The sequence below is a fragment of the Diadema antillarum genome, unplaced genomic scaffold (genome assembly GCF_040938485.1).
Source record: "Diadema antillarum isolate AM-2024a unplaced genomic scaffold, OU_Dant_1.0 seq00001014_RagTag, whole genome shotgun sequence".
Taxonomy (NCBI): domain Eukaryota; kingdom Metazoa; phylum Echinodermata; class Echinoidea; order Diadematoida; family Diadematidae; genus Diadema; species Diadema antillarum.
The window spans coordinates 1155713-1179664 of record NW_027271850.1 but is presented as its reverse complement, the minus strand read 5'-3'; the positions used below and the strand labels follow the sequence as shown (position 1 = coordinate 1179664).

Genomic DNA, 23952 nt, shown 5'->3' with positions numbered 1-23952 from the left:
TGGGCCCTTATTGTACATTTTCATCTTCTACTTGAGAATGCCTGGTCAAATTTTAGTAGAGCTGTGAATAATTTAGATTAGTGACTGCGTGAAAGGTAAACTTGCGATACTCAGGTGAGCGCTAGACCCGCGGGTCTCTTGTAAGTTTCTAATTACCTTTATGTCTAATTCACATTTGAGCTAAACCCACTTTGGCTAATATCCACTTAGGCAACTTATCACTCTGTTGAATAGGCCTAACCATTTAGGCAAAGTTTCATTATGGGGGGTTGAGTGATGCCGAATATCCTCGGCCACGGAGTAAAGGACTGAGCAGGGAAAGGGTTTGGGAGGTTCCAACATGAAGGATAGACTAAATAAGCGGGGGGGGGGGGGGGATGTAGGACCTGTTTTTTTTGCTGCCAGTTAACCACAAAAAATGTTTTCAAACAATACCACAGAGGTACATCCTCATTACTTGAATGAAAACTTTAGGCGATTTGAACCTTTACTCAGAGTATGAACCATATTTCGTTTTTTTATTTTGCGAGCAAGTGAGGCAAGCCAGCTGAAAATTCCACCTTCTAGCTATAAAAAAAAAAATGTTACTTGTCCTCAAAGTACACTCAAGCAATGTAGATAGCTATATAGACATATCTGTACTTAGTTTCTCTTGACATAACAGCTGTCATCCACACAACACTTGTTCACCTTAGTTTGTGTTTATTATTGTGTTTATCTATATCTGAACTTAATTTCTTTTGACATAGCAGCTGTCATCCACAGAACACTTGTTCACCTTAGTTTGTGTTCATTTATCATCCATTTGGTGTCTATTTTTGTCATTTCTTGATTGTACAGAGTCGATGAAGGCCAGGGGCCGAAAGCTTGTATAAAATAAAGAAAGGAATTAAGCGCTACGTCAGTTCCCTTATCTCATTCTTTCGCATATATATTACTTTGATTTCGAAATACACATTTCTGTGTGATTTGGTAGAATAACTTGGCAACATAGGCCTACATGTATAATCATCTAATTTTTACAAGCACCTCCATGATTATTAGATTAATGTCTAATTAACACTTTTTTGTTGTTTATTGTAGGTTTATCAAGATGGATTTGTGTGCATTTATGGAGGAAAGAGGCATGGACAGAAGTGTTATAGAACGTTTCAAAATGGACCCTAAACAAGTAATTAGACTTCATCTCAGAATACCCAAACAAGTATTAATTTTGTCAGGTTTTTCCCACTCTAAACAAGTAAATTAGCTGTTGTAAAAGTATACCCTTTTCCCCGATTTTGTCAAGTTTGATATCCTTTTCACTGTATGCGCATACATCATCTGTGAAACACAACCCCTTTTATGTTCTTTTCTGTACGAGCATGGTGTCCGCCTTGTAATGGAAGTGCCCCCCCCCCCCCCCCCCCCGGGGGGGGGGGGGGGGGGGGGATAGTGTCCTAAGGCTTGTATAGGGGCAGTTATTATGAGAGTGGTATGATATATCTTATCCATGAAATAAACATGAAACATTTGCATTTGTATAGCCAGGGCTCCACACTAACTCTTTTGGTTAGAGGTCCAGACATCCCAGGCTCCCCTTGTATTGGGCTCTGTATTGAAATTGTTCACTTTTGGGCTTCCAGACCTGAATTTTAGGCGCCCATGTGTTCCGGGTGCCTGCTGATATCAAGCCGTGGTATAGCTAAGGAAATCGTAAAGCATAAAGGTAAAGCTTTTTATGCCTCCGCCACGAAGTGGTGCCGGAGGCATTATGTTTTCGGGTTGTCCGTCCGTCCGTCCGTCCGTCCGTACATCCGTCCACATTCGTTTACGTGAGAACTTGAGTAATTGTATCCCCCGAACAGAGTTCGGAGGATACTATGGATTTGGCCTCGTTGTGCCGCCGTCTCCGCCGCAGAGATTTTCTTGTGAGCGCTCTACCGGCTGCAGTTCTTTTCGGATCATCTTCAAATTTGGCATATAGGTGTATCATGGTAAAACAAAGAAGCCTATTGTTTTTGGTGGTGGCGCCCTTGCTTGTTCCGTCTTTATACATGAAAAGGTAAATTTTTCAGGGTCTGCTTTTGTGCACAATACTGGCCATGTTTCTTATCCGATTTTTTTCAAATTTGGTATGTAAATGTGTCATAGTCAAGTCTACACACCTATAGGGCTCACACCCATAAATATTTCCCCATAGGGATGTGTGTTAAAAATCAAATTTCAAAAAATTCTGTAAAACAGCTGGGAGAAATGAGGTGTTTCAGCTTCACTAACCTGGATAAGTTAGATATACCCTTTCATCCATCAAATTCTCAGGGTGGATAATTCAGTTCAAATTCTGTCCAGGGGTCCGCAAAGCCAGACTACGAGTTCTTATCACTCAAAAAATCACCCATTTTCCGTACACGTACCCAATGAAATATAGTCCCCTCAAATTCCACCAGAAAATCTTTCATCTTCCAACCAAAATGCAACTTGTAGAGGAATTCATACTCAATATCTACAGCTATTCAGTTTTTTGCCAAACTACATCATTGATTTTTAATCAATTTTTTTCTTCATTTATTTTGGTATCTTTGGTACGAATTTGTGAAGGGGCCTGGGGCATTCCCTTGTATTTACGGGTGTGAGCCCTATACCTATTGGTAATGCTGCCCCCACTGTTCTACCTTTTACAGGGTCAAAGGTCACCCTGATCAGGTCAGAATTTGGAAAAGTGCTTATTTATGCAATAACTTGATTATTACTCAATGGATTTTATTTAGACTTGCTAAGGAGGCGTGTGGGTGGTCATTCTACATGTAGGACACAACAGTTTGTGGTGAGGGCGCCCTCAGTGTTCCGACTTGGATGCCATATCACATTTCTTATGTGTGTTCTATCAGCCACATTTCTTGTCCGATTTTCTTCAAATTTGGCATGTAGGTGCATTATGGTGAAATGAAGACACCTATTGTTTTTAGTGGTGGCGCCCTCGCTTGTTCCGTCTCTATACACCAAAAGGTAAATATTTCAGGGTCTGCTTGTGTGCGCGATCCTGACTGTGTTTCTTGACCGATTTTTTTTCAAATTTGGTATGTACATGTAAATGTGTCATAGTCAATTCTACACACCTATACCTATTGGTAATGCTGCCCCCACTGTTCTGCTTTTACAGGGACAAAGGTCACCCTGTTCAGGTCAAAATTTGCAAAAGTGCTTATTTATGCAATAACTTGATTATTACCCAATGGATTTTATTCAGACTTGTAAAGGAGGTGTATGGGTGGTCATTCAACATGTAGGACACAACAGTTTGTGGTGAGGGCGCCCTCAGTGTTCCGACTTGGATGCCAGATCACATTTCTTGTATGTGCTCTATCAGCCACATTTCTTGTCCGATTTTCTTCAAATTTGGCAAGAAGGTGCATTATGGTGCATTATGAAGAAATGAGGACAATATGGATTTGGCCTCGTTGCGCCGCCGCGTCCGCCGCAGAGATTTTCTTGTGAGCGCTCTGCTGGCTGCAGTTCTTCTTAGATCATCTTCAAATTTGGCATGAAGGTGTATTATGGTAAAACAAAGACGCCTTGTAGGAAGCGGGTCCGGCAGCAGCTCCTAGACCACATATACACCAGAGACTGTGTTGTACTGCAATCAGGGGTACTACACACCTACTACAGTGATCACGACCCAGTGTATTTGAAGACTCCTACTAATAACCTGTAGTGGCACAAGGTAAATTCTGTGACAACAACTGAAAAATACCCAAAGTGCAAACATTGGTTCCCAGTTGCCACATTATTCAACAGTTTAGCCTAAAAAAATCATCCAAATGGGGTATGGGGGGTGGGTTCGGGGGATACATGTGCTCGATCGGGTCCCCCGGCCGAGTGCTCTAGTTTTGGCTGGATTTTTACCAAACCTGGTCCAAGTATAAATTATGATGGGGCAATTACTTGATTAGATTTTGGGTGAAATCGGCTAATGGCCAAAGGTCAAAGTTCAAAGTCAAATCATGAAATTTATCCGTCAATGCAATAACTTAAGACTGGAAAGAACAAATTTCCCCAAACCTGGTCCAAAATGATGAAGTGTGATAGGGTAATCACTTGATTAGATATTGAGTGAACTAGGCCAGAGGTCAAATTTCAGAGGTCTAGTGAAATGCTCAAATTTCACCCATTTTCCATATGTTTAAAGTGGCTCCGTGTACTGTCCTGAAACTTGGCATATAATCACCAGATAATGATTATTTGCCCACTACATTAACTTGTGGTCTCACATTGGCAGTATGTACTGCACCTTATGGGAGAAAAAATGTGATACTGCGGAGGCATACCAGTCGCCCTAGCGACATTTCTGGTTTGATGTTTCAATTTTATAATATGTTTCTTTGAATACATAGTTTGAATGCATTTCTTGAGACAGTGTGTAGTTATTAACCGGTATACATGCAGCAATCAAGTAAATATAAAAGACAGCACTCGACAAATCTTGCCCACCTTTGTCAGTGACGTTCATTTTGCACATGGTTAACATGGAATGCTTCTACGTTTTGGCCTTTCCTCAATTAGCCTTGTGCTCTTTTTTGCTGAAAAAAAATTAACTCTTTTTCATATGTATTCTCTCACCTTCTTGTTATTTACAGATTGATGCTTCCATTCTGCTATTGATGGATGAGGATGAGCTCAAGAAGTTTGTGCCACTATTGGGGGATAGACTAGCACTGCGCAAATTTTCAGAAGAAAGCACTCAGAAAGTGTCTACCAGCTCATCAAAGTCTTCCAAAAAAGACTCGCTTCTTTGTAAACTTAGACAGAAATTGGGGATGAAAAGAGATAGGGAGGTTGCTGAAAATAGTAGTGGGTATGAAGATTCTGCAAGTTGTTCCTATGGGAGAGCTCATAAAATGCTAGGGAACAAAAATGCTGAAAGATTGGACAGAAGAATAGATGTCGGATGGATGGACTTTGATCATATGTTAGGCAGATACAGGCAGGTACGTAAGACGAACGGAGGAGGCATCAGATCTCTGTCTGTGTCTAAGCTATGCAAGCCTGCTGAACTGCTACAAATTGTAGAAGACCTCTTCTTCCCGGATGGCATTTCAGCTAAAGGGGAAAAAGAAAACTTTGAATGCTCCTTGGTGGACTTTCGACAGCAGCCTCTTGAAGGAGATGTTGGACAACTCTACAGCAGATCAAAAATGCCAACCCTTAGGTTTTACCTGCGCACAGTGTCCAAAGTACAGGAGCATGGCAAATCTAAGGGCAAGTCAAAGGGCAAGTCAAAGGTCAAGAAGAGGAGGACGGTTCATGTGAGGGATCATGGATATGATACAAGTAGTAGTGAAGCTGATTTGCCTGAAATTTCGCTAAATTCTGGTGAACATTCTACAAGCACCCACTCTTCATCTTCATCTGTATGTTGTCTGGAAGATGACATCACCAAGTCCAGCACCTTATTTTCGGGATTGAAGGAACTTGCAGACTCACCAACTATTTCATTTGGGCCATCGCACTCTACTCCGGTGCAGGAACAGCTCGATGTCACGATTAGGGACCCAGTTAACTCATTGCCAGCTGAACAGATATTGGCTGAAGTCATTACTGATGAGCCAACTGTATATGTAGAGCTGGTTGAAGAACAGACAAATGACTTTCCAACTAACCAAACACAATTTGAAGTTCTCCTCATTCGAAGAAGTTGTTTAATAACAGATATGATGAATGCTTTTTCGGACGAAAGCATACTGAAGGCTAATATTGTTGTCCATATGATTCTACAAAATGGGGATCTAGAGAAGGGCCAGGGTAACGGAGTATATAAGGATGCTATAACCCAATTTTGGGACGAGGTGTATGAACAGATGACAAGTGGAGACTCTTCAAGGATACCTGTCTTGAGACATGATTATGGGGAGAAGGAATGGCAGGCACTAGGACGCATCATCACAAAAGGCTGGTTGGACCACAAGTACTTTCCCATCAGGTTGGCACAAGACTTTATGGTTAATGCAATCTGGGGATCCACGTTCTGTAATGGTGACATGGTGGAGGCCTTCCTAAGTTTGCTCCCAGAATCAGAAAAGGAAGTCGTGAAATCAGCACTTAGCAATTTCCCCGAAGACAATGAAGAGCTCATTGACATCCTGAGTGGCTATGATTGTCGAAAGGTACCAACAAACGAAAACTTCAGCTGCCTCCTTTCAGAGTTGGGCCATAAGGAAATCATCCAAAAGCCAATGTACATTGCTGACTGCATGAGACCAGTCCTTCAAAACCTTCAGAATGAGCTGACCCAGGAAAGCTTAAGTGAAATATATGCTTCACTGTATCCGACATCGAAAAAAGTGATTGACAAGTTGGAGTTCTCAAGGGATCTCTCACCCAATGAGCAGGCGGTATCAACGTACCTGAAGAAGTACTTGCGGTCACTAAACCAAGGCATGCTGAGAAGATTTCTTAGGTTCTGTACAGGATTAGATATTCTCTCTAACTCAGATATCAGGGTTACATTCTGTTCCTTGGATGGTCTCCAGAGGAGGCCCATTGGCCACACTTGTGGTAACGTGATAGAATTGCCATCCACCTATGATAACTACCAAATAGCACATTGTCAGCACCGGCAAACTGGCAATGCTCTCCTTCTTATTCATGTATTTTCGTTATTTACGGGTCATTTTTTTTCGTTCGAAATGTAAAATGGATGACCATAGAATTTCTCAATAGAATATAAAATTGAAAACTTTAGAAAGGATAGAGAAAATTGAGTTCACTTTGAATGGTCTGCCACAGGCAGATATCCTTATCATGCTCTTACGTAATACGACAGCTGCTTTCTCAACGATCCAGTCAGCAGGCTGATTGTAACCAGGGAGTAGTCTCACCTCCCCGTTGTAACTCACTGCCAAATAGCACCGGCAAACTGGCAATGCTCTCCTTCTTATTCCTGTATTTTCGTTATTTACGGGTCAATTTTTTTCGTTCGAAATGTAAAATGGATGACCATAGAATTTCTCAATAGAATATAAAATTGAAAACTTTAAAAAGGATAGAGAAAATTGAGTTCACTTTGAATGGTCTGCCACAGGCAGATATCCTTGTAGAGTTTAGACAGGAGTTTAATCACATTCTACATAGTGGTCTATGGGTTATGGATGCTCTTTAAATACTTTTCAAGGAAAGGAGCTATACTCAAGAATGTTGTGCAGAATTACAAACTGCTAGGTTGAATGTGGAAGAGAGTCACATAATCTTGAATGAAATACTCTTTTTATTGTTTCACAAAACCTATCACTGGGTAATATTTGTTTTATAAGGTTTGAATATGATTGACTTTTTTTATCAGACTGCATGGTCATTGTTGATTAAACAGGGTATATTCATATCAGACTCCTTTTTAGGGTTATGGTTACAATTATTTTACCTTTGTCACGGTAATCTGACAGCTCTTCTGTGCTCGGAGACGAAGTGGGGACTATAATTTTACGTGTGACCTGAGAAAGAAGCAGAATCGTATGTATATGGTAATAAAGGCTTTGGAATGATATGTATTTTCAAAGCCTTTGTAGGTTTCATCTTATGGTGATTGAACATACCATTGTTCAAGATCAGCGCTCTAGTTGTGTATTTGGTTTGTGTTGAGGGTTTTGACTGTAACAGTTTGCCAAAGTTAATGTTATAGTGGTTATTTTAAAGGAAGGTTTTACTACCATTTAGGGGTCGAAGTTAAAAGATCAATGCTCATTTTTAATGAAAATATCTACATGTTTATACTGGGTCTAAGTATTACCTCAGAAATGGACTTTAATCTAAGTATCATGGAATGATAAATTACTGGTAAACTTTATTATTTGATCCAAGATTCAAAGTCAAAGGTCACAAAAGTCAATTTACACCAAAAAAAAAAAAAAATGACACGTTTGGGGGCTATTTCAGTATTGGTGTAATTGCTAGGAATGGCAAGGCTGTTGGCAACATAATTGTTTGTGCAGGTACAGTGTTTTCACAGATGGCGGAGGCCTATGTATCTGTAGTTTTTAATGTACATGTATGACTGTGCACAATTCAACCATAGGAGGGGTTGTCAATAGGATATCTTGAAATATTGATTTATATGCCATTGTTTCATATTTCATGTTTCAAGGGGAATGGTATGTATACGATTTAGTAATAAAGGCTTTGGAATGATGTGTATTTTTCGAAAGGTTTCGTAGGTTTGATCTTATGGTGATTGCACATACCATTGTTTAAAATCAGCACTCTAGTTGCGTATTTGGTTTGTGTTGATGTTTATATTTTTATCTAAGGTTTTGGCTGTAACAGTTTGCCATAGTTAATGTTATATTGGTTATTTTAGAGGAAGGTTTTATTACCATATAGGGATCAAAGTTAAAAGATCAATGCTCATTTTAATGAAAAGTTTTACAGTTTTATACTGGGTCTAAGTACTACCTCAGAAATGGACTTTGCTTTAAGTATCATGGAATGATATATTACTGGTAAACTTTATTCTTTGATCCAAGATTCAAAATCAAAGGTCACAGAAGTCAATTTACACCAATAGATATGACACATTTTGGGGTTATTTCAGTATTGGTGTAATTGTTAGGGATGGCAAGGTTCTTGGCAACACATACAGTTGGCAGCAAAATTAATCAACCCCCTCACGTTTTATACATTATCAACACTATAAATTGTGTTGGAATTAAGAAACAGTTTTCCAGTTATCATAAAACCTATCACATTGTATATCAATAGAAAGGATAATGTATTGCCTTTACTTTCCACCCGTTATGTAATTGTGATCACCCATGCATGAAGAAATATGATCCATTATGTAAAATAATGTATATTTTCTTACCTTTGTGTGATTATTGAAGCGTAACTTGCAAACCACCAATGATCACAAATGATTTTGTATGTTTTCTGAGAGATGTGACAATACCCTTTAATTTAATACACAATTCTAGTATCTGCAGTTGTTTCTATTTCTTTCATGAAGAAATAAAAAATAAAATTTTGATGAAAATATAATCTGTGTACAAAAGTCAACGGGGCAACAAAAATGAAACAGTTTTTCTTTGAAAAATGTCTATAAATATAGTAATACCTACCAAAATATTTGAAATTAGACATCAAATTATACAATATCATGTCAGCTTTCAAGAAAATGACTTATGAGCCTATATTCAAGGGCTGGCTTGCAAGTAACGCTCCAATAATCACACAAATCCAAGAAAATGTACATAAGTTTGCAAAATATATCATTTTTTCACCCATGAATGATCTCAATTGGATAGCATGTGGAAAACAAAGATTATGTTTCCCTTACATATGCAGAGATGCCAACCGTTACGGAATATGCATGATGTGTATTTCCATATGAATTCAAGGCTTTCATCACCAGTTCATTGATGTTAGTATGGTCATTGTTGTTACGCATCTTTCACTATTGTTCAGCAGTTGAGCTATTTATATTTTAATTTTGACCTCATGCATATTACGTAATGGTTGGCATCTCTGCATACGACATACAATTCACTGCGTTTTATGATGTCTTGTTATGAATATTTCATACTTTACAGCACAATTTGTAGTGCTATTTTATGCCCAAAATGTGAAAGGGGTTGAATAATTTTGCTGCCAACTGTATGTACGTGCAGGTACAGTGTTTTCGCAGAAGGCGAAGGCCTATGTATCTGTAGTTTTTAATGTACATGCATGACTGTGCACAATTCAACCATAGGAGGGGTTGTCAATAGGATATCTTGAAAAATTAATGATTTATATGCCAATGTCTTATATTTCATGTTTCAAGCAGAATGGTACGTGCCTATGTATACGATTTGGTAATAAAGGCTTTGGAATGATGTGTATTTTTCGAAAGGTTTCGTAGGTTTGATCTTATGGTGATTGCACATACCATTGTTTAAAATCAGCACTCTAGTTGCGTATTTGGTATGTGTTGATGTTTATATTTTTATGCCTCCGCCACGTAGTGGTGCCGGAGGCATTATGTTTTCGGGTTGTCCGTCCGTCCGTCCGTACGTCCGTACGTACGTCCGTACGTACGTCCGTACGTCTGTACGTACGTCCGTCCGCTTTCGTTTACGCGATAACTTGAGTAATATTTACTGGAATTTCACCAAACTTGGTCCAAGTATGAAGTATGATGGGGCAATGATTTGATTAGATTTTAGGTGAAATCGGCTAAAGGTCAAAGGTCAAAGGTCAAGGTTAAATCATGAAATTTATCCGTTTACGCGATAACTCAAGACTGTATAGAGCAAATTTCACCAAACTTTGTTGGAGGATGATGTATGATGGGACAATTACTTGATTAGTTTTTCAGTGAAATCGGACAGAGGTCAAAGGTCAAAGATCAAGGTCAAATCCTAAAATTTATCTGTTTACGTGATAACTCAAAACTGGATGAAGCAGCTTTCACCAAACTTGGTCCAAGGATGATGTATGATAGGACAATTAGTTTAGTAGATTTTAGTGACATTGACAAGAGGTCAAAGGTCAAAAGGTCAAGGTCAAATGCTAAAAATGTTGCTATTTCCCCCATATCTATGCAATGCCTGCAGTTTTTTCTTGAAACAGTGTAGCCATGTACTACTGCATATTGATTCTCCAGAGAGAGGTTTTATGTACATATAGGTCTGCCAAAAGGTCTAAGTACGTGCAAATGTTGTACACTGTTTTCACAGAAGGGTTCAATGTATCTGTCATTTTGGTACATATGCATGTACTGACTGGCACAATTCATCTAGGAGGGGTTGTCAATAGTATATCTTGAAAAATTAATGATTTATATGCCAATGTCTTATATTTCATGTTTCAAGCAGAATGGTACGTGCCTATGTATACGATTTGGTAATAAAGGCTTTGGAATGATGTGTATTTTTCGAAAGGTTTCGTAGGTTTGATCTTATGGTGATTGCACATACCATTGTTTAAAATCAGCACTCTAGTTGCGTATTTGGCGGATGTGTTGATGTTTATATTTTTATCTAAGGTTTTGGCTGTAACAGTTTGCCATAGTTAATGTTATATTGGTTGTTTTAGAGGAAGGTTTTATTACCATATAGGCTGCCAACTCTATGTACGTGCAGGTACAGTGTTTTCGCAGAAGGCGGAGGCCTATGTATCTGTAGTTTTTAATGTACATGTATGACTGTGCACAATTCAACCATAGGAGGGGTTGTCAATAGGATATCTTGAAAAATTAATGATTTATATGCCAATGTCTTATATTTCATGTTTCAAGCAGAATGGTACGTGCCTATGTATACGATTTGGTAATAAAGGCTTTGGAATGATGTGTATTTTTTGAAAGGTTTCGTAGGTTTGATCTTATGGTGATTGCACATACCATTGTTTAAAATCAGCACTCTAGTTGCGTATTTGGTATGTGTTGATGTTTATTATCTAAGGTTTTGGCTGTAACAGTTTGCCATAGTTAATGTTATATTGGTTGTTTTAGAGGAAGGTTTTATTACCATATAGGCTGCCAACTCTATGTACGTGCAGGTACAGTGTTTTCGCAGAAGGCGGAGGCCTATGTATCTGTAGTTTTTAATGTACATGTATGACTGTGCACAATTCAACCATAGAAGGGTTGTCAATAGGATATCTTGAAAATTAATGATTTATATGCCAATGTCTCAGTATCAAAAGAATAATCTAAAATACAAAAAAGTCTAATGATCCAGTCATCCATTGTTAAAGTAATGATATAATTTTTTATGTGGTAACTTTGCAAACACACATAAAGAATCATTTCACACAGACTCTTTGCATACTTTACCATCAGAGCGAGGATTTATTTAATATGATGATGGTCAAAGATTTGAAAATATCTGATATGGCTGAGCAACAGTTAGCTGTGTAGCTACAGTAACATGGTCTATCCACACTGTGCAATTCAATTAGTTTTACTGATATAATGTCATAGAGGTTAAAAGGTATGGTCTTGAAAATATAAATATGGCTAATGGAAAGCAATAAAACACTCGAACAGCATGGTTATAAGGCATTTATAAACCCCGAAGAGGATATTTTGTGAACACATGGTCTGACTATTCTGTGTTATTTAATTGTTTGGTTATTTACAGTCAGAAAAAAAACATGAGGGCCTTACATTATATTTTACATTGCTCAAAAAGGTGTGTAAATAGTTGACACACAGTATGCAAGTTACATGTACGTACGTTATTGTATAGTCATATAATATTTGTGTAGCAATTACTGTTCAGGGCGTATATATTCAAGACCAGTGCTTTTAAAGGAAAATTAGAAGCAGCAACACTCATATGATTAAAGGACATGATTCATCCTCAACAAGTCATTACCATCTTTTAGTGTCCTTTGTTGTTTCAGTAGGGTTGTACCAACCATTTCCCACAATATTAGTGTAAGCGGTAAAATGTGTTCATAAAACATCTACATGTAGTTTATACAGTGGAAACTCGGTAAAAAGAGATCTGATATAACAAAACTCCTGATAAAAAAGATGTAAAAATTCGGTCCCAGCTCTCTATAACTTATTGTTTAATAAACCTGCTATATAAACTAGATTACTGCTGTAACAAGGTACATGTATTTTTGATGGTCCCTAGCACCTCGTTATACTGAGTTTCCATTGTATACACATGTATTTAAAGCAGAAAAATAAAAAACAATTAATAATATTTCTCCGGGACTGTCTTATATAAGTTTGGGTGAGATATGAGGACTCAAATATAAGCATATGTACATGAACTTGCCACAATCAAAACACTTCAAATAAAACATTTTCATTCAGCTTGTTATGTCATTAACTGTCGTTCATATTTAACACCGAATAAACAAGAACACTCCCGTCTCAGTAAAGTATATTTTTATTGTAAGACAGTAGCCTTTGAAAGAAATTAATTCAAGAACTCAGGATAATGAACAAATAGCATTACCGTAAAAAACGTAAGCATCAGTTTGGCATTGTGATATGATATCACTTTTTATCAAAGTTATTATAAAGTCCTTTATACAAATATAGGAACACTTATTGCTACCCTCTGTTATTCATGAAGAAATAGAAATATGGATAATACTAAACACAACAAAAAATGTTTACCCCCAAATGAAAGTAGCATAACTTTTGAACGGTGTTTAGTAACAAAATTTGCAGATAGTCTTAATAAACTCTTCTCAAAGCATGTGTGCAAAAATGAGCATGATTTTAATTGTAACGCCTGAATGGTCACACATGAAACAAAAAAATACCACTTTTTTAAAATCACATATGAATCCATTTTGGGGATAAAAACTGAACAAATAATGGGTAAAACCTATACTTGGATGGATGTGTATTAGTGTCTTTTTGTTATGTTATCAATTATCACACTCTATCCTACTAATCTAGGCACTTTTTACGATCCGATTGCAAAATTGACTTTTTTTTTTGGCGAAAAATGCACTTCCCAATATTTTCACGAAAATCAAGCTTAACCCACCAAAAGGCGTTAAAAAGAGTTGCTTTCCTTGAAAATATGTCCATCCATGCGCAAAACTAATGGTCAGATGAATAGGAGTCTGAAGATTGGTATAAAAGCAAAATTTTTACTTTTATTGTACACGAGAACCATAATTTTAATAATTTTTGGTACATATGGTGCTCGTAAAAATACCCTTGTGACTTTTAAAAAGTGACATTTTTTCTTGACCATTGTTCATTCATGAATATAGGATTATGCTGATTTTTACACATACGATAACAATATAGTTGATTAATATCACCTGCAAATTTTGTTACTTGACACTTCCCCGTTAAAAAGTTATGTCACTTTCCTTAGGGGGTAAAAACTTTTTTGTTGTGTTTATATGCAGATCATTTTAAGCAATGTGGTGAATATGTGAATTAAAAATAACCGGATCAGACGCTTCAGTCTTCTAGTCTTCTTTGAAGAGAGAAAAGATGTCATTATGGGGAAAGATATGAATAAGTCTTGGTTGCTGATCCAAGCACTGTAGAAAAATATCTACTTGTGTTTTTCATCTAATATCAAAATACACATGCAATTAATGCAAAATACTCTGATTAAATCATCCTCAGCAAGTGCATTCTCAAAGTATGATATAGGTTCAGTCCTTCTTCGCTATTCTGCGGTACAGGTAGTTGTTCTTCAGTCATCAGGATCGAGCAAAGGTCAAATATGTCTCTGTCACAAGGGTACTGACTTTTGAAAGTACATTCTTCCTCGCATACTTCAACCTCATCGTTTTCCAACGGGACAAGAAAATCCTGTGTTCCATACACCTGGGGTGTCCTGTACATCACGTTGGGGCGACCAAATGGTCCACACTGGTTCCTTGATTGGCTGATTCTATGAGCGTTCCATTCCTTAGCAACCTTGTCCAGTTCTTCCTGTTCCATATACAAAGAAGAAGAAAATAATAAATATTAGTATTATATATAAATATTTGATAAAAATATACTTTTTCATTTCTTTAAGGATTTATCGCTAACATATTTTAAGAGATTTCAGCTGACAAGTATCGTCAGTTATGGAGTGGGTTATCCATGGTGAAGTACTGAGAAAATATCAAAACCCTCCAATGGCGTAGGTAGGATTTCATTTCAGGGGGGCGGTAAGGATGAGCACGCGAAGCGTGCAAATTACATACCGCGCGCGCCCTAGGGGGAGGTTGCAGGGAGGGGGGGGGGGGGTTAACTCTCGCGTTTTTATATTAAGCAACGTAATGATAATAATCATAATCACAATAATAATAATAATAATAATTATAGTAATGATAACAACAACTGGATTTTATGGCGTCTTTTCCAGATAGACCAGGAGCTGGCTGCTGGTCAATTTACCCCATCAAGCCCAAAAGGTTTGACCCCTCAAAGTTACTGGGGCCACCCCCCTCATTACAAAACTGGGCGTCAGCCTGATACCTGAGGGCGGGGTCGTCCCCCAGGGACCCCCCCCCCCCCCCAAAAAAATGGCCCCCGGCGGGTGTAATTTACCCCATGGAGCCCATGGACCAAACCTGGTCTAAAAGAATGGCCTAGGGGTGTACATAATAAAAATATAAAAACTGACAAAATATCTGGTCGGGAAAGGGGTTGCCAGACCCTCCCCCCCTGGGCCCCCCCTGGCGGGTGTAATTTACCCCACGCAGCCCATGCACCAAACTTGGTCCAATGAAAGTATTATGGGTGCATGTACACAATGAAAATATAAAAACTGACACGATATCTGGTTGGGAAAGGGGTTGCCAGATCCCCTCACCCCCCCCCCCCCCCCCCCACCACCGCCCATTACACCCCTTCGTGGCTTTAATTTAGCCAACAGCACCCATGGTTCAAATTTGGCTGGGGGAAAGTAGGCCCCATTATGGGTGTGCAAAAAATAAAGATAAAAGCTGACAAAATATCTCACAAAGAGTAATCAAACATATCCCCTACCTTTGCTACCCCCCCCCCCCCCCATTTTTTAGGGTGAAGGGCCTATACGGTTTGGAGAGGTATAAATGAGTGTGTCATAAAAAGTAATGGAACTTCTTGAATTAAGATGAAGTTATGACAACAGAAGCATTGTGTGTGACATATATCCACATGCCCCATCCCACTCCCTCCCCCAAAAGAATGGAGTTATCGATATCCACACTAGAAACATACTCAGACAGTGCAGACCTTTGCCTAGCAGCTCATTTCCACCCATCCACACAAGTCATGATAAAAACTGCCAAATTTCCCATATAAAAGCCTTTTGCTTTTAAATGCCATCAACTTCCAGCTGTGTGGTAGTGCATTATACCTTGAGCACATGCCTTTACCTTATAGTGTGCATGTATGCAAACCTCAAATTCATGCAGCTTGAACTCCCAATTCCATTGATCTTATCTGCCGTAAGATAAAAATCATCAAAATTTCATAAAGATTCCCGGATCACTACCAAAATTTATATTTATCATCTGTTTTTAAAATGTAATTGTGTTATTATCATCTTTTTATACAAGTTTCATCCAAATGTGTTCTCAACCTTTCAAGTTGTTTTGCATACAAACAATACTGTAATGCAGACAATACTAAATAAAGTAACATAAAACCTCAAGTGGCAGAAATAATCACAACTGTATCCAACATCCTACAGTTCAACTGTGTTACCATGCATGTGGAGCAAGCTCATGTACAACAGTACAAGAAACTGTATACCTGTGATACAAAATTGTACATGCAGTGGGTGCATAGGCCATAGTGTGGTTAATTGCATGCATATATTTGTATGTTGTATACATTTTACTTGTTGCATGCAATTATACATTTCGAAGATTGGCAACATGTGTATCATCAGTCTGCAAACAATAAAAAGGCGGTGTTTTCCTGACCTTGGTAAGTGAACTGGGCTTTCCTATTGTAGGTACTATACTGGTAGGCCCCTATGACAGTAGTACATGTATTTCATCACTGGATGACAATTGGTGTCAGTAACAGAGCAACAAAGAAAGGTCAAGAGTCTAGATCTTGGACTAGATCTAAGTCTCAAATATGCTATGATATGGCTAGATATCTAACGTTAGACCTATATTTCCTATACATGCTATAGCTTGTAGAGTACCTAGTACTATTTGGCGAAACCAAAATGAACTGGAACAGGGGATGGATTATCAGCGAGATGTAGTGTATTATGAGTCATAACTGAAAAACCAATAAATAGAACATCAATGTTCTCAGCCTATATAGGTTTAAGTGTCAAAAGTGTGCATTGCTTTAAATTTGCATAGAACACTTAAACCCTGAATTTGTTAAAGTCACTGCACTTCCTATCATTCATAGCTAGAGTCAAAAAGGCAGAATTATACTACATTTCAATTTCTCTATCTAATAGACAACTTTGACTTTAGGATTAGAAAATGCCTTATTAATAGCTATATGTATCATAAGTGTTGAAGATGCAGATGTTCCAGTGAATGAATACTTGCAGAATTGGGTATGAAGATTAGGCAAATAATCTGAAACTCTCTTTGAATATAGCAAAAGAAATAACAAACTGCCTGACTAAAGTTGCAAATATTGTGATGTCAATAACAGTCTAACAGTACATGCAGCATGTCTACCATGCTAGAAACATGGACAGAGAGCCTTAATGAAGAGCTGTGACCAAATGAAGCCTCAAATTGCTTAAATTGCAAATCAAAACCATTGGTAGTAAGATAATATTTTTGAAATACCTGCAAAAATATAGGAATCTGTACCAAAGGTCATTAACTTACACCTCTGTTAGAACCAAAGCTATAATTGTGCATTGCTACAGTATTTATGCTCAACTCTGAGTTTGTTTACACTGATGTATGAGGCGAAAGTACATATAAGCTTGCTTTCACTTCAGTTGTTTGTTTTCTATACCTTGTGCAGCTCTCATAGTTTACAGGTATAAACCTCTGTTGGTTGTCAATGAGTCTGCACAAAGACTACTACATGCACCACACTGGCACTGCAGCCTCTTCTGGGAGAGGCTACAACACAGGGACAGTTTGTTATTTCTTTTGCTATATTAAAAGAGAGTTTCAGATTATTTGCCTAATCTTCACACCCAATTCTGCAAGTATTCATTCACTGAAACATCTGCATCTTCAACACTTTACACATATAGCTATTAATAAGGCTATTTCTAATCCTAAAGTCAAAGTTGTCTATTAGATAGAGAAATTGAAATGTAGTATTTTGCCTTTTTGACTCTAGCTATGAATGATAGGAAGTGCAGTGACTTTAACAAATTCAGGGTTTAAGTGTTCTATGCAAATTTAAAGCAATGCACACCTTTGACACTTTAACCTATATAGGCTGAGAACATTGATGTTCTATTTATTGGTTTTTCAGTTATGACTCATGATACACTACATCTCGCTGATATAAATCCATCCCCTGTTCCAGTTCATTTGGTTTCCCCAAATAGTACTAGGTATACTCTACAAGCTATAGCATGTATAGGAAATATAGGTCTAACGTTAGATAACTAGCCATATCATAGCATATTTATTTTGAGACTTAGATCTAGTCCAAGATCTAGACTCTTGACCTTTCTTTGTTTGCTCTGTTACTGACACCAATTGTCATCCAGTGATGAAATACATGTACTACTGTCATAGGGGCCTACCAGTATAGTACCTACAATAGGAAAGCCCATCAGTTCACTTACCAAGGTCAGGAAAACACCGCCTTTTTATTGTTTGCAGACTGATGATACACATGTTGCCAATCTTCGAAATGTATAATTGCATGCAACAAGTAAAATGTATACAACATACAAATATATGCATGCAATTAACCACACTATGGCCTATGCACCCACTGCATGTACAATTTTGTATCACAGGTATACAGTTTCTTGTACTGTTGTACATGAGCTTGCTCCACATGCATGGTAACACAGTTGAACTGTAGGATGTTGGATACAGTTGTGATTATTTCTGCCACTTGAGGTTTTATGTTACTTATATATAGTATTGTCTGCATTATTGTTTGTATGCAAAACAACTTGAAAGGTTGAGAACATAATTGGATGAAACTTGTATGAAAAGATGATAATAACACAATTACATTTTAAAAACAGATGATAAATATAAATTTTGGTAGTGATCCGGGAATCTTTATGAAATTTTGATGATTTTTATCTTACGGCAGATAAGATCAATGGAATTGGGAGTTCAAGCTGCATGAATTTGAGGTTTGCATACATGCACACTAAAGGTAAAGGCATGTGCTCTAATAATGCACTACCACACAGCTGGAAGTTGATGGCATTTAAAAGCAAAAGGCTTTATATGGGAAATTTGGCAGTTTTTAGCATGGGATTGTGTGGATGGGTGGAAATGAGCTGCTTGGCAAAGGTCTGCACTGTCTGAGTATGTTTCTAGTGTAGATATCGATAACTCCATTCTTTTGGGGGAGGGAGTGGGATGGGGCATGTGGATATATGTCACACACAATGCTTCTGTTGTCATAACTTCATCTTAATTCAAGTAGTTCCATTTATTACTTTTTATGACACACTCATTCATACCTCTCCAAACCGTATAGGCCCTTCACACTAAAAAATGGGGGGGGGGGGGTAGCAAAGGTAGGGGATATGTTTGATTACTCTTTGTGAGATATTTTGTCAGCTTTTATCTTTATTTTTTGCACACCCATAATGGGGCCTACTTTCCCCCAGCCAAATTTGATCCATGGGTGCTGTTGGCTAAATTAAACCCACGAAGGGGTGTAATGGGCGGTGGTGGTGGGGGGGGGGGGGGGGGGGTGAGGGGATCTGGCAACCCCTTTCCCAACCAGATATCGTGTCAGTTTTTATATTTTCATTGTGTACACCCATAGTACTTTCATTGGACCAAGTTTGGTGCATGGGCTGCGTGGGGTAAATTACACCCGCCAGGGGGGGCCCAGGGGGGAGTTTTGTAATGAGGGGGGTGGCCCCAGTAACTTTGAGGGGTCAAACCTTTTGGGCTTGATGGGGTAAATTGACCAGCAGCCAGCTCCTGGTCTAAGAGGATACAAGGCGCTATTTTCCAGCTATCCCGTGACATAAGATTGATTGTGATTGGTTTAAAAAGGGGCCCTTTTCAAATTTTATGTTTAGTGCACAATGTTGGTAAAAGTTGAGCCATGAAATATAAATTTATTTTATTTTGTTATTTTGGGATGAATGCAGAACATACCTCCATCCAAATATTAAAGGCTTAAGTGAGCTATTGGGATCGCTCGACCTCGACCAACACTTCTAGAGCTCGTTAACAGCATGAACACATATCAATTTACCTGAATTAGATTCATGAAACAAAACTGCAGCAGTGACTTGTCCAGGTGATCTCCAGTAAAGTGACCTTGATCTTTCACTTGTCCAAACATGTTCAGCCAGAACTGTATAGAGTGCTTTCTAAGGACGCCCCACCAACTCTCTATTCTTTGGTTATGCTGGCTCGTTCCTTGCATAAAACTCTTTTCAGACGCAAGTGGGTCGTCACCATTTCTGCGCAGAAATTGTTGCATTTGGCGGACAGTGTTATTCTCTGTTCCAAAATCTGATCGAATGACACGAGGACATCCCATCTCTTTCCTAACCGTTTGCATGTAGTATCCAGCTATTACTCTGGGATTACTGTTTGTCGTGTAAGCTTCTAGCCAAACTACCTTCCTTGAATATAGCCATCTACACATCCATTAATGCAGATTCCAAAAGGTTTCAATTTGTCATAGGAGTCTAGATGCCATATAAAGTTTGGTCCCCGTCCTCGATATAAACGCCTTCGTAGCCTTCTACGTGATCGGTATTCAAGACCTATTGGGTCTAACACTCCGAGTAGATGCCGAACAGTTTCTTTGTCAATGTTGATACCATTTTGGATGCATTTCAGGTGCATCCACCGATAACCATGTAAGCTCCCTGAACTCTGAAGTTCCTGTAGAATAAAGCAAGCTACATCTAACTCATCAGTATGGTTTTTACGACGATAAAGACCAAGGTCTCGCAACTTTCTGTTCAGTGTTCGTTTGCTTATCGCTACATTGTGATTGAACAAAAGAGAAGCAATGATTTCGTTGTAGTTATATCCTAAATTAAAGTAATTCCGAACCAAGCCTGCACATTCCATTCAACCACAAGAAGTTCCTCTTCCAAAGGATCGTGAGATACATTGAAAATGTAAAAAGGTATAGCTATAATGCAGCTCCAGATGTCCTGTCCTGCACGCTTGACCGGCCATCAGTAATGGTTATGTATTTGTAACAACGTGATTTTCGTTAATAGAACGTAACATGCAGACTACGGTAATCTGTTTAAACAGATTAGAAGAAATACCGTAATCTGTTTAAACAGATTAGAAGAAATACTGTAATCTGTTTAAACAGATTATGGTATTTCTTCTAATCTGTTATTACAGATTATAATCTGTTATAACAGATTAGTAGAATTACCGTAATCTGTTATAACAGATTATAATCTGTTTAAACAGATTAGAAGAAATACCGTAATCTGTTTAAACAGATTAGTAGAAATACCGTAATCTGTTATAACAGATTATAATCTGTTTAAACAGATTAGAAGAAATACCGTAATCTGTTTAAACAGATTAGTAGAAATACCGTAATCTGTTATAACAGATTATAATCTGTTTAAACAGATTAGTTGAAATAATGTAATCTGTTTAAACAGATTAGAAGAAATACTGTAATCTGTTTAAACAGATTATGGTATTTCTTCTAATCTGTTATTACAGATTATAATCTGTTATAACAGATTAGTAGAATTACCGTAATCTGTTATAACAGATTATAATCTGTTTAAACAGATTAGAAGAAATACCGTAATCTGTTTAAACAGATTAGTAGAAATACCGTAATCTGTTATAACAGATTATAATCTGTTTAAACAGATTAGTTGAAGTAATGTAATCTGTTTAAACAGATTAGAAGAAATACCGTAATCTGTTTAAACAGATTAGTAGAAATACCGTAATCTGTTATAACAGATTATAATCTGTTTAAACAGATTAGAAGAAATACCATAATCTGTTTAAACAGATTAGAAGAAATACCGTAATCTGTTTAAACAGATTAGAAGAAATACCGTAATCTGTTTAAACAGATTAGTAGAAATACCGTAATCTGTTATTACAGATTACAATCTGTTTAAACAGATTAGTAGAAATACCGTAATCTGTTATTACAGATTATAATCTGTTTAAACAGATTAGTAGAAATAGTAGTTTTTTTTTCTCCGTGGCACTAATGGTCTTTCGTACATTTCTGCTTCTTCCATTTTTTTTTTCTTCGAATTTCAGGTGGAATGATTTTACAGGCCAACCTCCCCCCCCCCCCCCCCCCCCCGATTTACGCCCATGCTCTGAACAATAGACATGCATACCATGAATACCACCTTTTTCAGAACTAGGCTTCTGGACTTTTGCTTCCGGGCACATGAAAACTTTATTAATAATTCATGATGGATTGCCCTGGGCACTGCTATTGTCTAAATTCACGGTTATAAGGGTAAAATGCATGCACATGAAAAGAATAAGCACATGTTTTCATGTGCTTGCATACACTACATCTCAGGATGAATAAAGACTTTATAACTGTGATGGTGGAATTTCTCATGAATGTGTAATAGAGCGTTTAAAACCTTGCCATTGTTCAGGACCATTGGCTATAGGTGTTAAACACGCACTCCCATACACACCAATTGATCCCTGTGGAAAATTTAAGTTTTGGACATATAGGGTTGAAAATAGAGAAAAATCTGAAACCTGACTTAAAAGTAAATCTTGAATAATGAAACTGATTTAGGGCCTATATATGCTTTCATTTTTTAATTACCTTCAACAAAATTGTACACTTCAGCTATTGCTCATAATGCCAGTGTTATCTGACATTTAATTTTTGAACTTAAAGATCAAAAGTGGATTTTTTTTGTAACACCTATACCGTATAGTATACAATTGAGCGGATTGTGTAGTTTCCCACTTATAGAGGCCCTTTCTTTTTCGCGTCTGATAATTCGACAATTTTGTACCTTTCATTTCGTTTGCAACCTTTCTTTCTGTCCGAAATATAACACTCGTGTATATAGGCTATTGATTATATCATTATAGTGACCAGACTGTTTACACACTTCATGATCTATTTGAATAACCCGAAATACCACCGAGAAGTTTATTTCTCCAAATTTCTAAAATCGGTGTCTTAAAAAAATGATGAAATTCCGATAACGATTTCCTGCTATCACAGTACATAAGGCAAAAGGAGCAGATGTTTTCTGGTTTAAAAAAGAAGAAGAAGAAAAAAAAAACATTCTGATGACTACACCATGCATGTAAACGGAGATTGATGTTCTCTGTTTCTTTATCAGAGGGGAGCGCTTCGGCTTTCATTTCTCCGTCTGTACTCTCTAAAAAAAATCGAGTGAAAATTTTCACTCTAAAAAGAGTGAATACAAAAAAGAGTGAATTTCGAGTGAAATTGGAGTGAATTTTGAGTGAAAATGCTCATTTTCACTCACTTTGGAGTGACGTCAGGGACCACTCCAAAATCTTCGAGTGATCCCTGACGTCACTCCAAAATGAGTGAAAATGAGCATTTTCACTCAAAATTGACTCCAATTTCACTCGAAATTCACTTTTTTGTATTCACTCTTTTTAGAGTGAAAATTTTCACTCGATTTTTTTTTAGAGAGTAGGATCATAGGCCTTACTGTGATCATCAAAGCTTTATGTGAGAAATAGAATGACGACTGTAAATCTTTTACCTACGTGGTGAGTTTTCAAGGGAAATACCACCCTCTGTGCCTGCGTTGCTGTATTTCACTTCACTGAATAACATGATATGTTATTTTTTTTTACTATAGGAAATGAGAAGAAAGTCTGACAGAAAGTTAAATGTAATCTACATAACTTGGTGTTCGTATAGGACCTTATACCTGTAGGCCAATTTCAGCTTTACCTCCATCGTCAAGTACAAAAAATGTCGATTGTTGTAATTTTTTGGGTGATTTCATTTTCACGATTTTCTTGAGTCGACTACTCATCTCAGTATATATATATAATAGGCCTAGGGTCATTTTCGCACATGTTCATTTCGCGCAACCAGAAACCAGAGCGAAAATAAAAGCATGCAAATACTAGTAGTTTTGCTTGCTATTATATGCCAGCAGCTCATCTTGCAGCCGAGCACGAAAAATTATACTCATGCGGAAATATCCACTTTTACAGTATTTCGCGAAATCAAATCAAGAAACCTATATTGCCTTCATTGAACAACAGAAATGCACTGTTATGGTCTATCGCAAATATAGTGCAACTAACAAAACGTCTTTTTTTTCAATTTTCAAATGACCACTGACGTAACAATGCGTCAGCGAGGCCCACGACTGACGAGGGGTTCGAGGGCAGCGCAAGCATGATACGGCACTGGGTACATACCATTCGCAATACGTAGGT

General features: G+C 37.7%; 2 protein-coding genes across 2 annotated transcripts; one reads left to right on the top strand and one right to left on the bottom strand.

Moving 5' to 3' along the window:
- The first annotated feature begins 372 nt into the window (after positions 1-372).
- On the top strand, positions 373-8872 carry LOC139742689 (uncharacterized). Its single transcript, XM_071653219.1, has 3 exons — positions 373-1171; positions 4617-6585; positions 7065-8872. Exons 1-3 carry the CDS (start codon positions 1094-1096, stop codon positions 7136-7138), a joined length of 2121 nt encoding a protein of 706 aa, XP_071509320.1. The 5' UTR covers positions 373-1093; the 3' UTR covers positions 7139-8872.
- A 2116-nt stretch (positions 8873-10988) lies between these two features.
- On the bottom strand, positions 10989-20840 carry LOC139742688 (uncharacterized). Its single transcript, XM_071653217.1, has 2 exons — positions 19778-20840; positions 10989-14380 (listed from the first exon to the last, which is right to left on the bottom strand). The coding sequence occupies exons 1-2, from the start codon at positions 20174-20176 to the stop codon at positions 14054-14056; spliced, it is 726 nt and encodes a 241-aa protein (XP_071509318.1). The 5' UTR covers positions 20177-20840; the 3' UTR covers positions 10989-14053.
- Between the last annotated feature and the right edge of the window lie 3112 nt (positions 20841-23952).

Bases quoted from the DNA above. Each gene is read 5' to 3' on its own strand.
- LOC139742688 (XM_071653217.1), bottom strand. From the start codon at position 20,176: ATGTGTAGATGGCTATATTCAAGGAAGGTAGTTTGGCTAGAAGCTTAC. The intron at 14,381-19,777 runs GTAAATTGATAT...TATATGGAACAG, and splicing joins GTTTCATGAATCTAATTCAG to GAAGAACTGGACAAGGTTGC.
- LOC139742689 (XM_071653219.1), top strand. From the start codon at position 1,094: ATGGATTTGTGTGCATTTATGGAGGAAAGAGGCATGGACAGAAGTGTT. The intron at 1,172-4,616 runs GTAATTAGACTT...TGTTATTTACAG, and splicing joins TCAAAATGGACCCTAAACAA to ATTGATGCTTCCATTCTGCT. The intron at 6,586-7,064 runs GTCAGCACCGGC...TGCCACAGGCAG, and splicing joins TAACTACCAAATAGCACATT to ATATCCTTGTAGAGTTTAGA.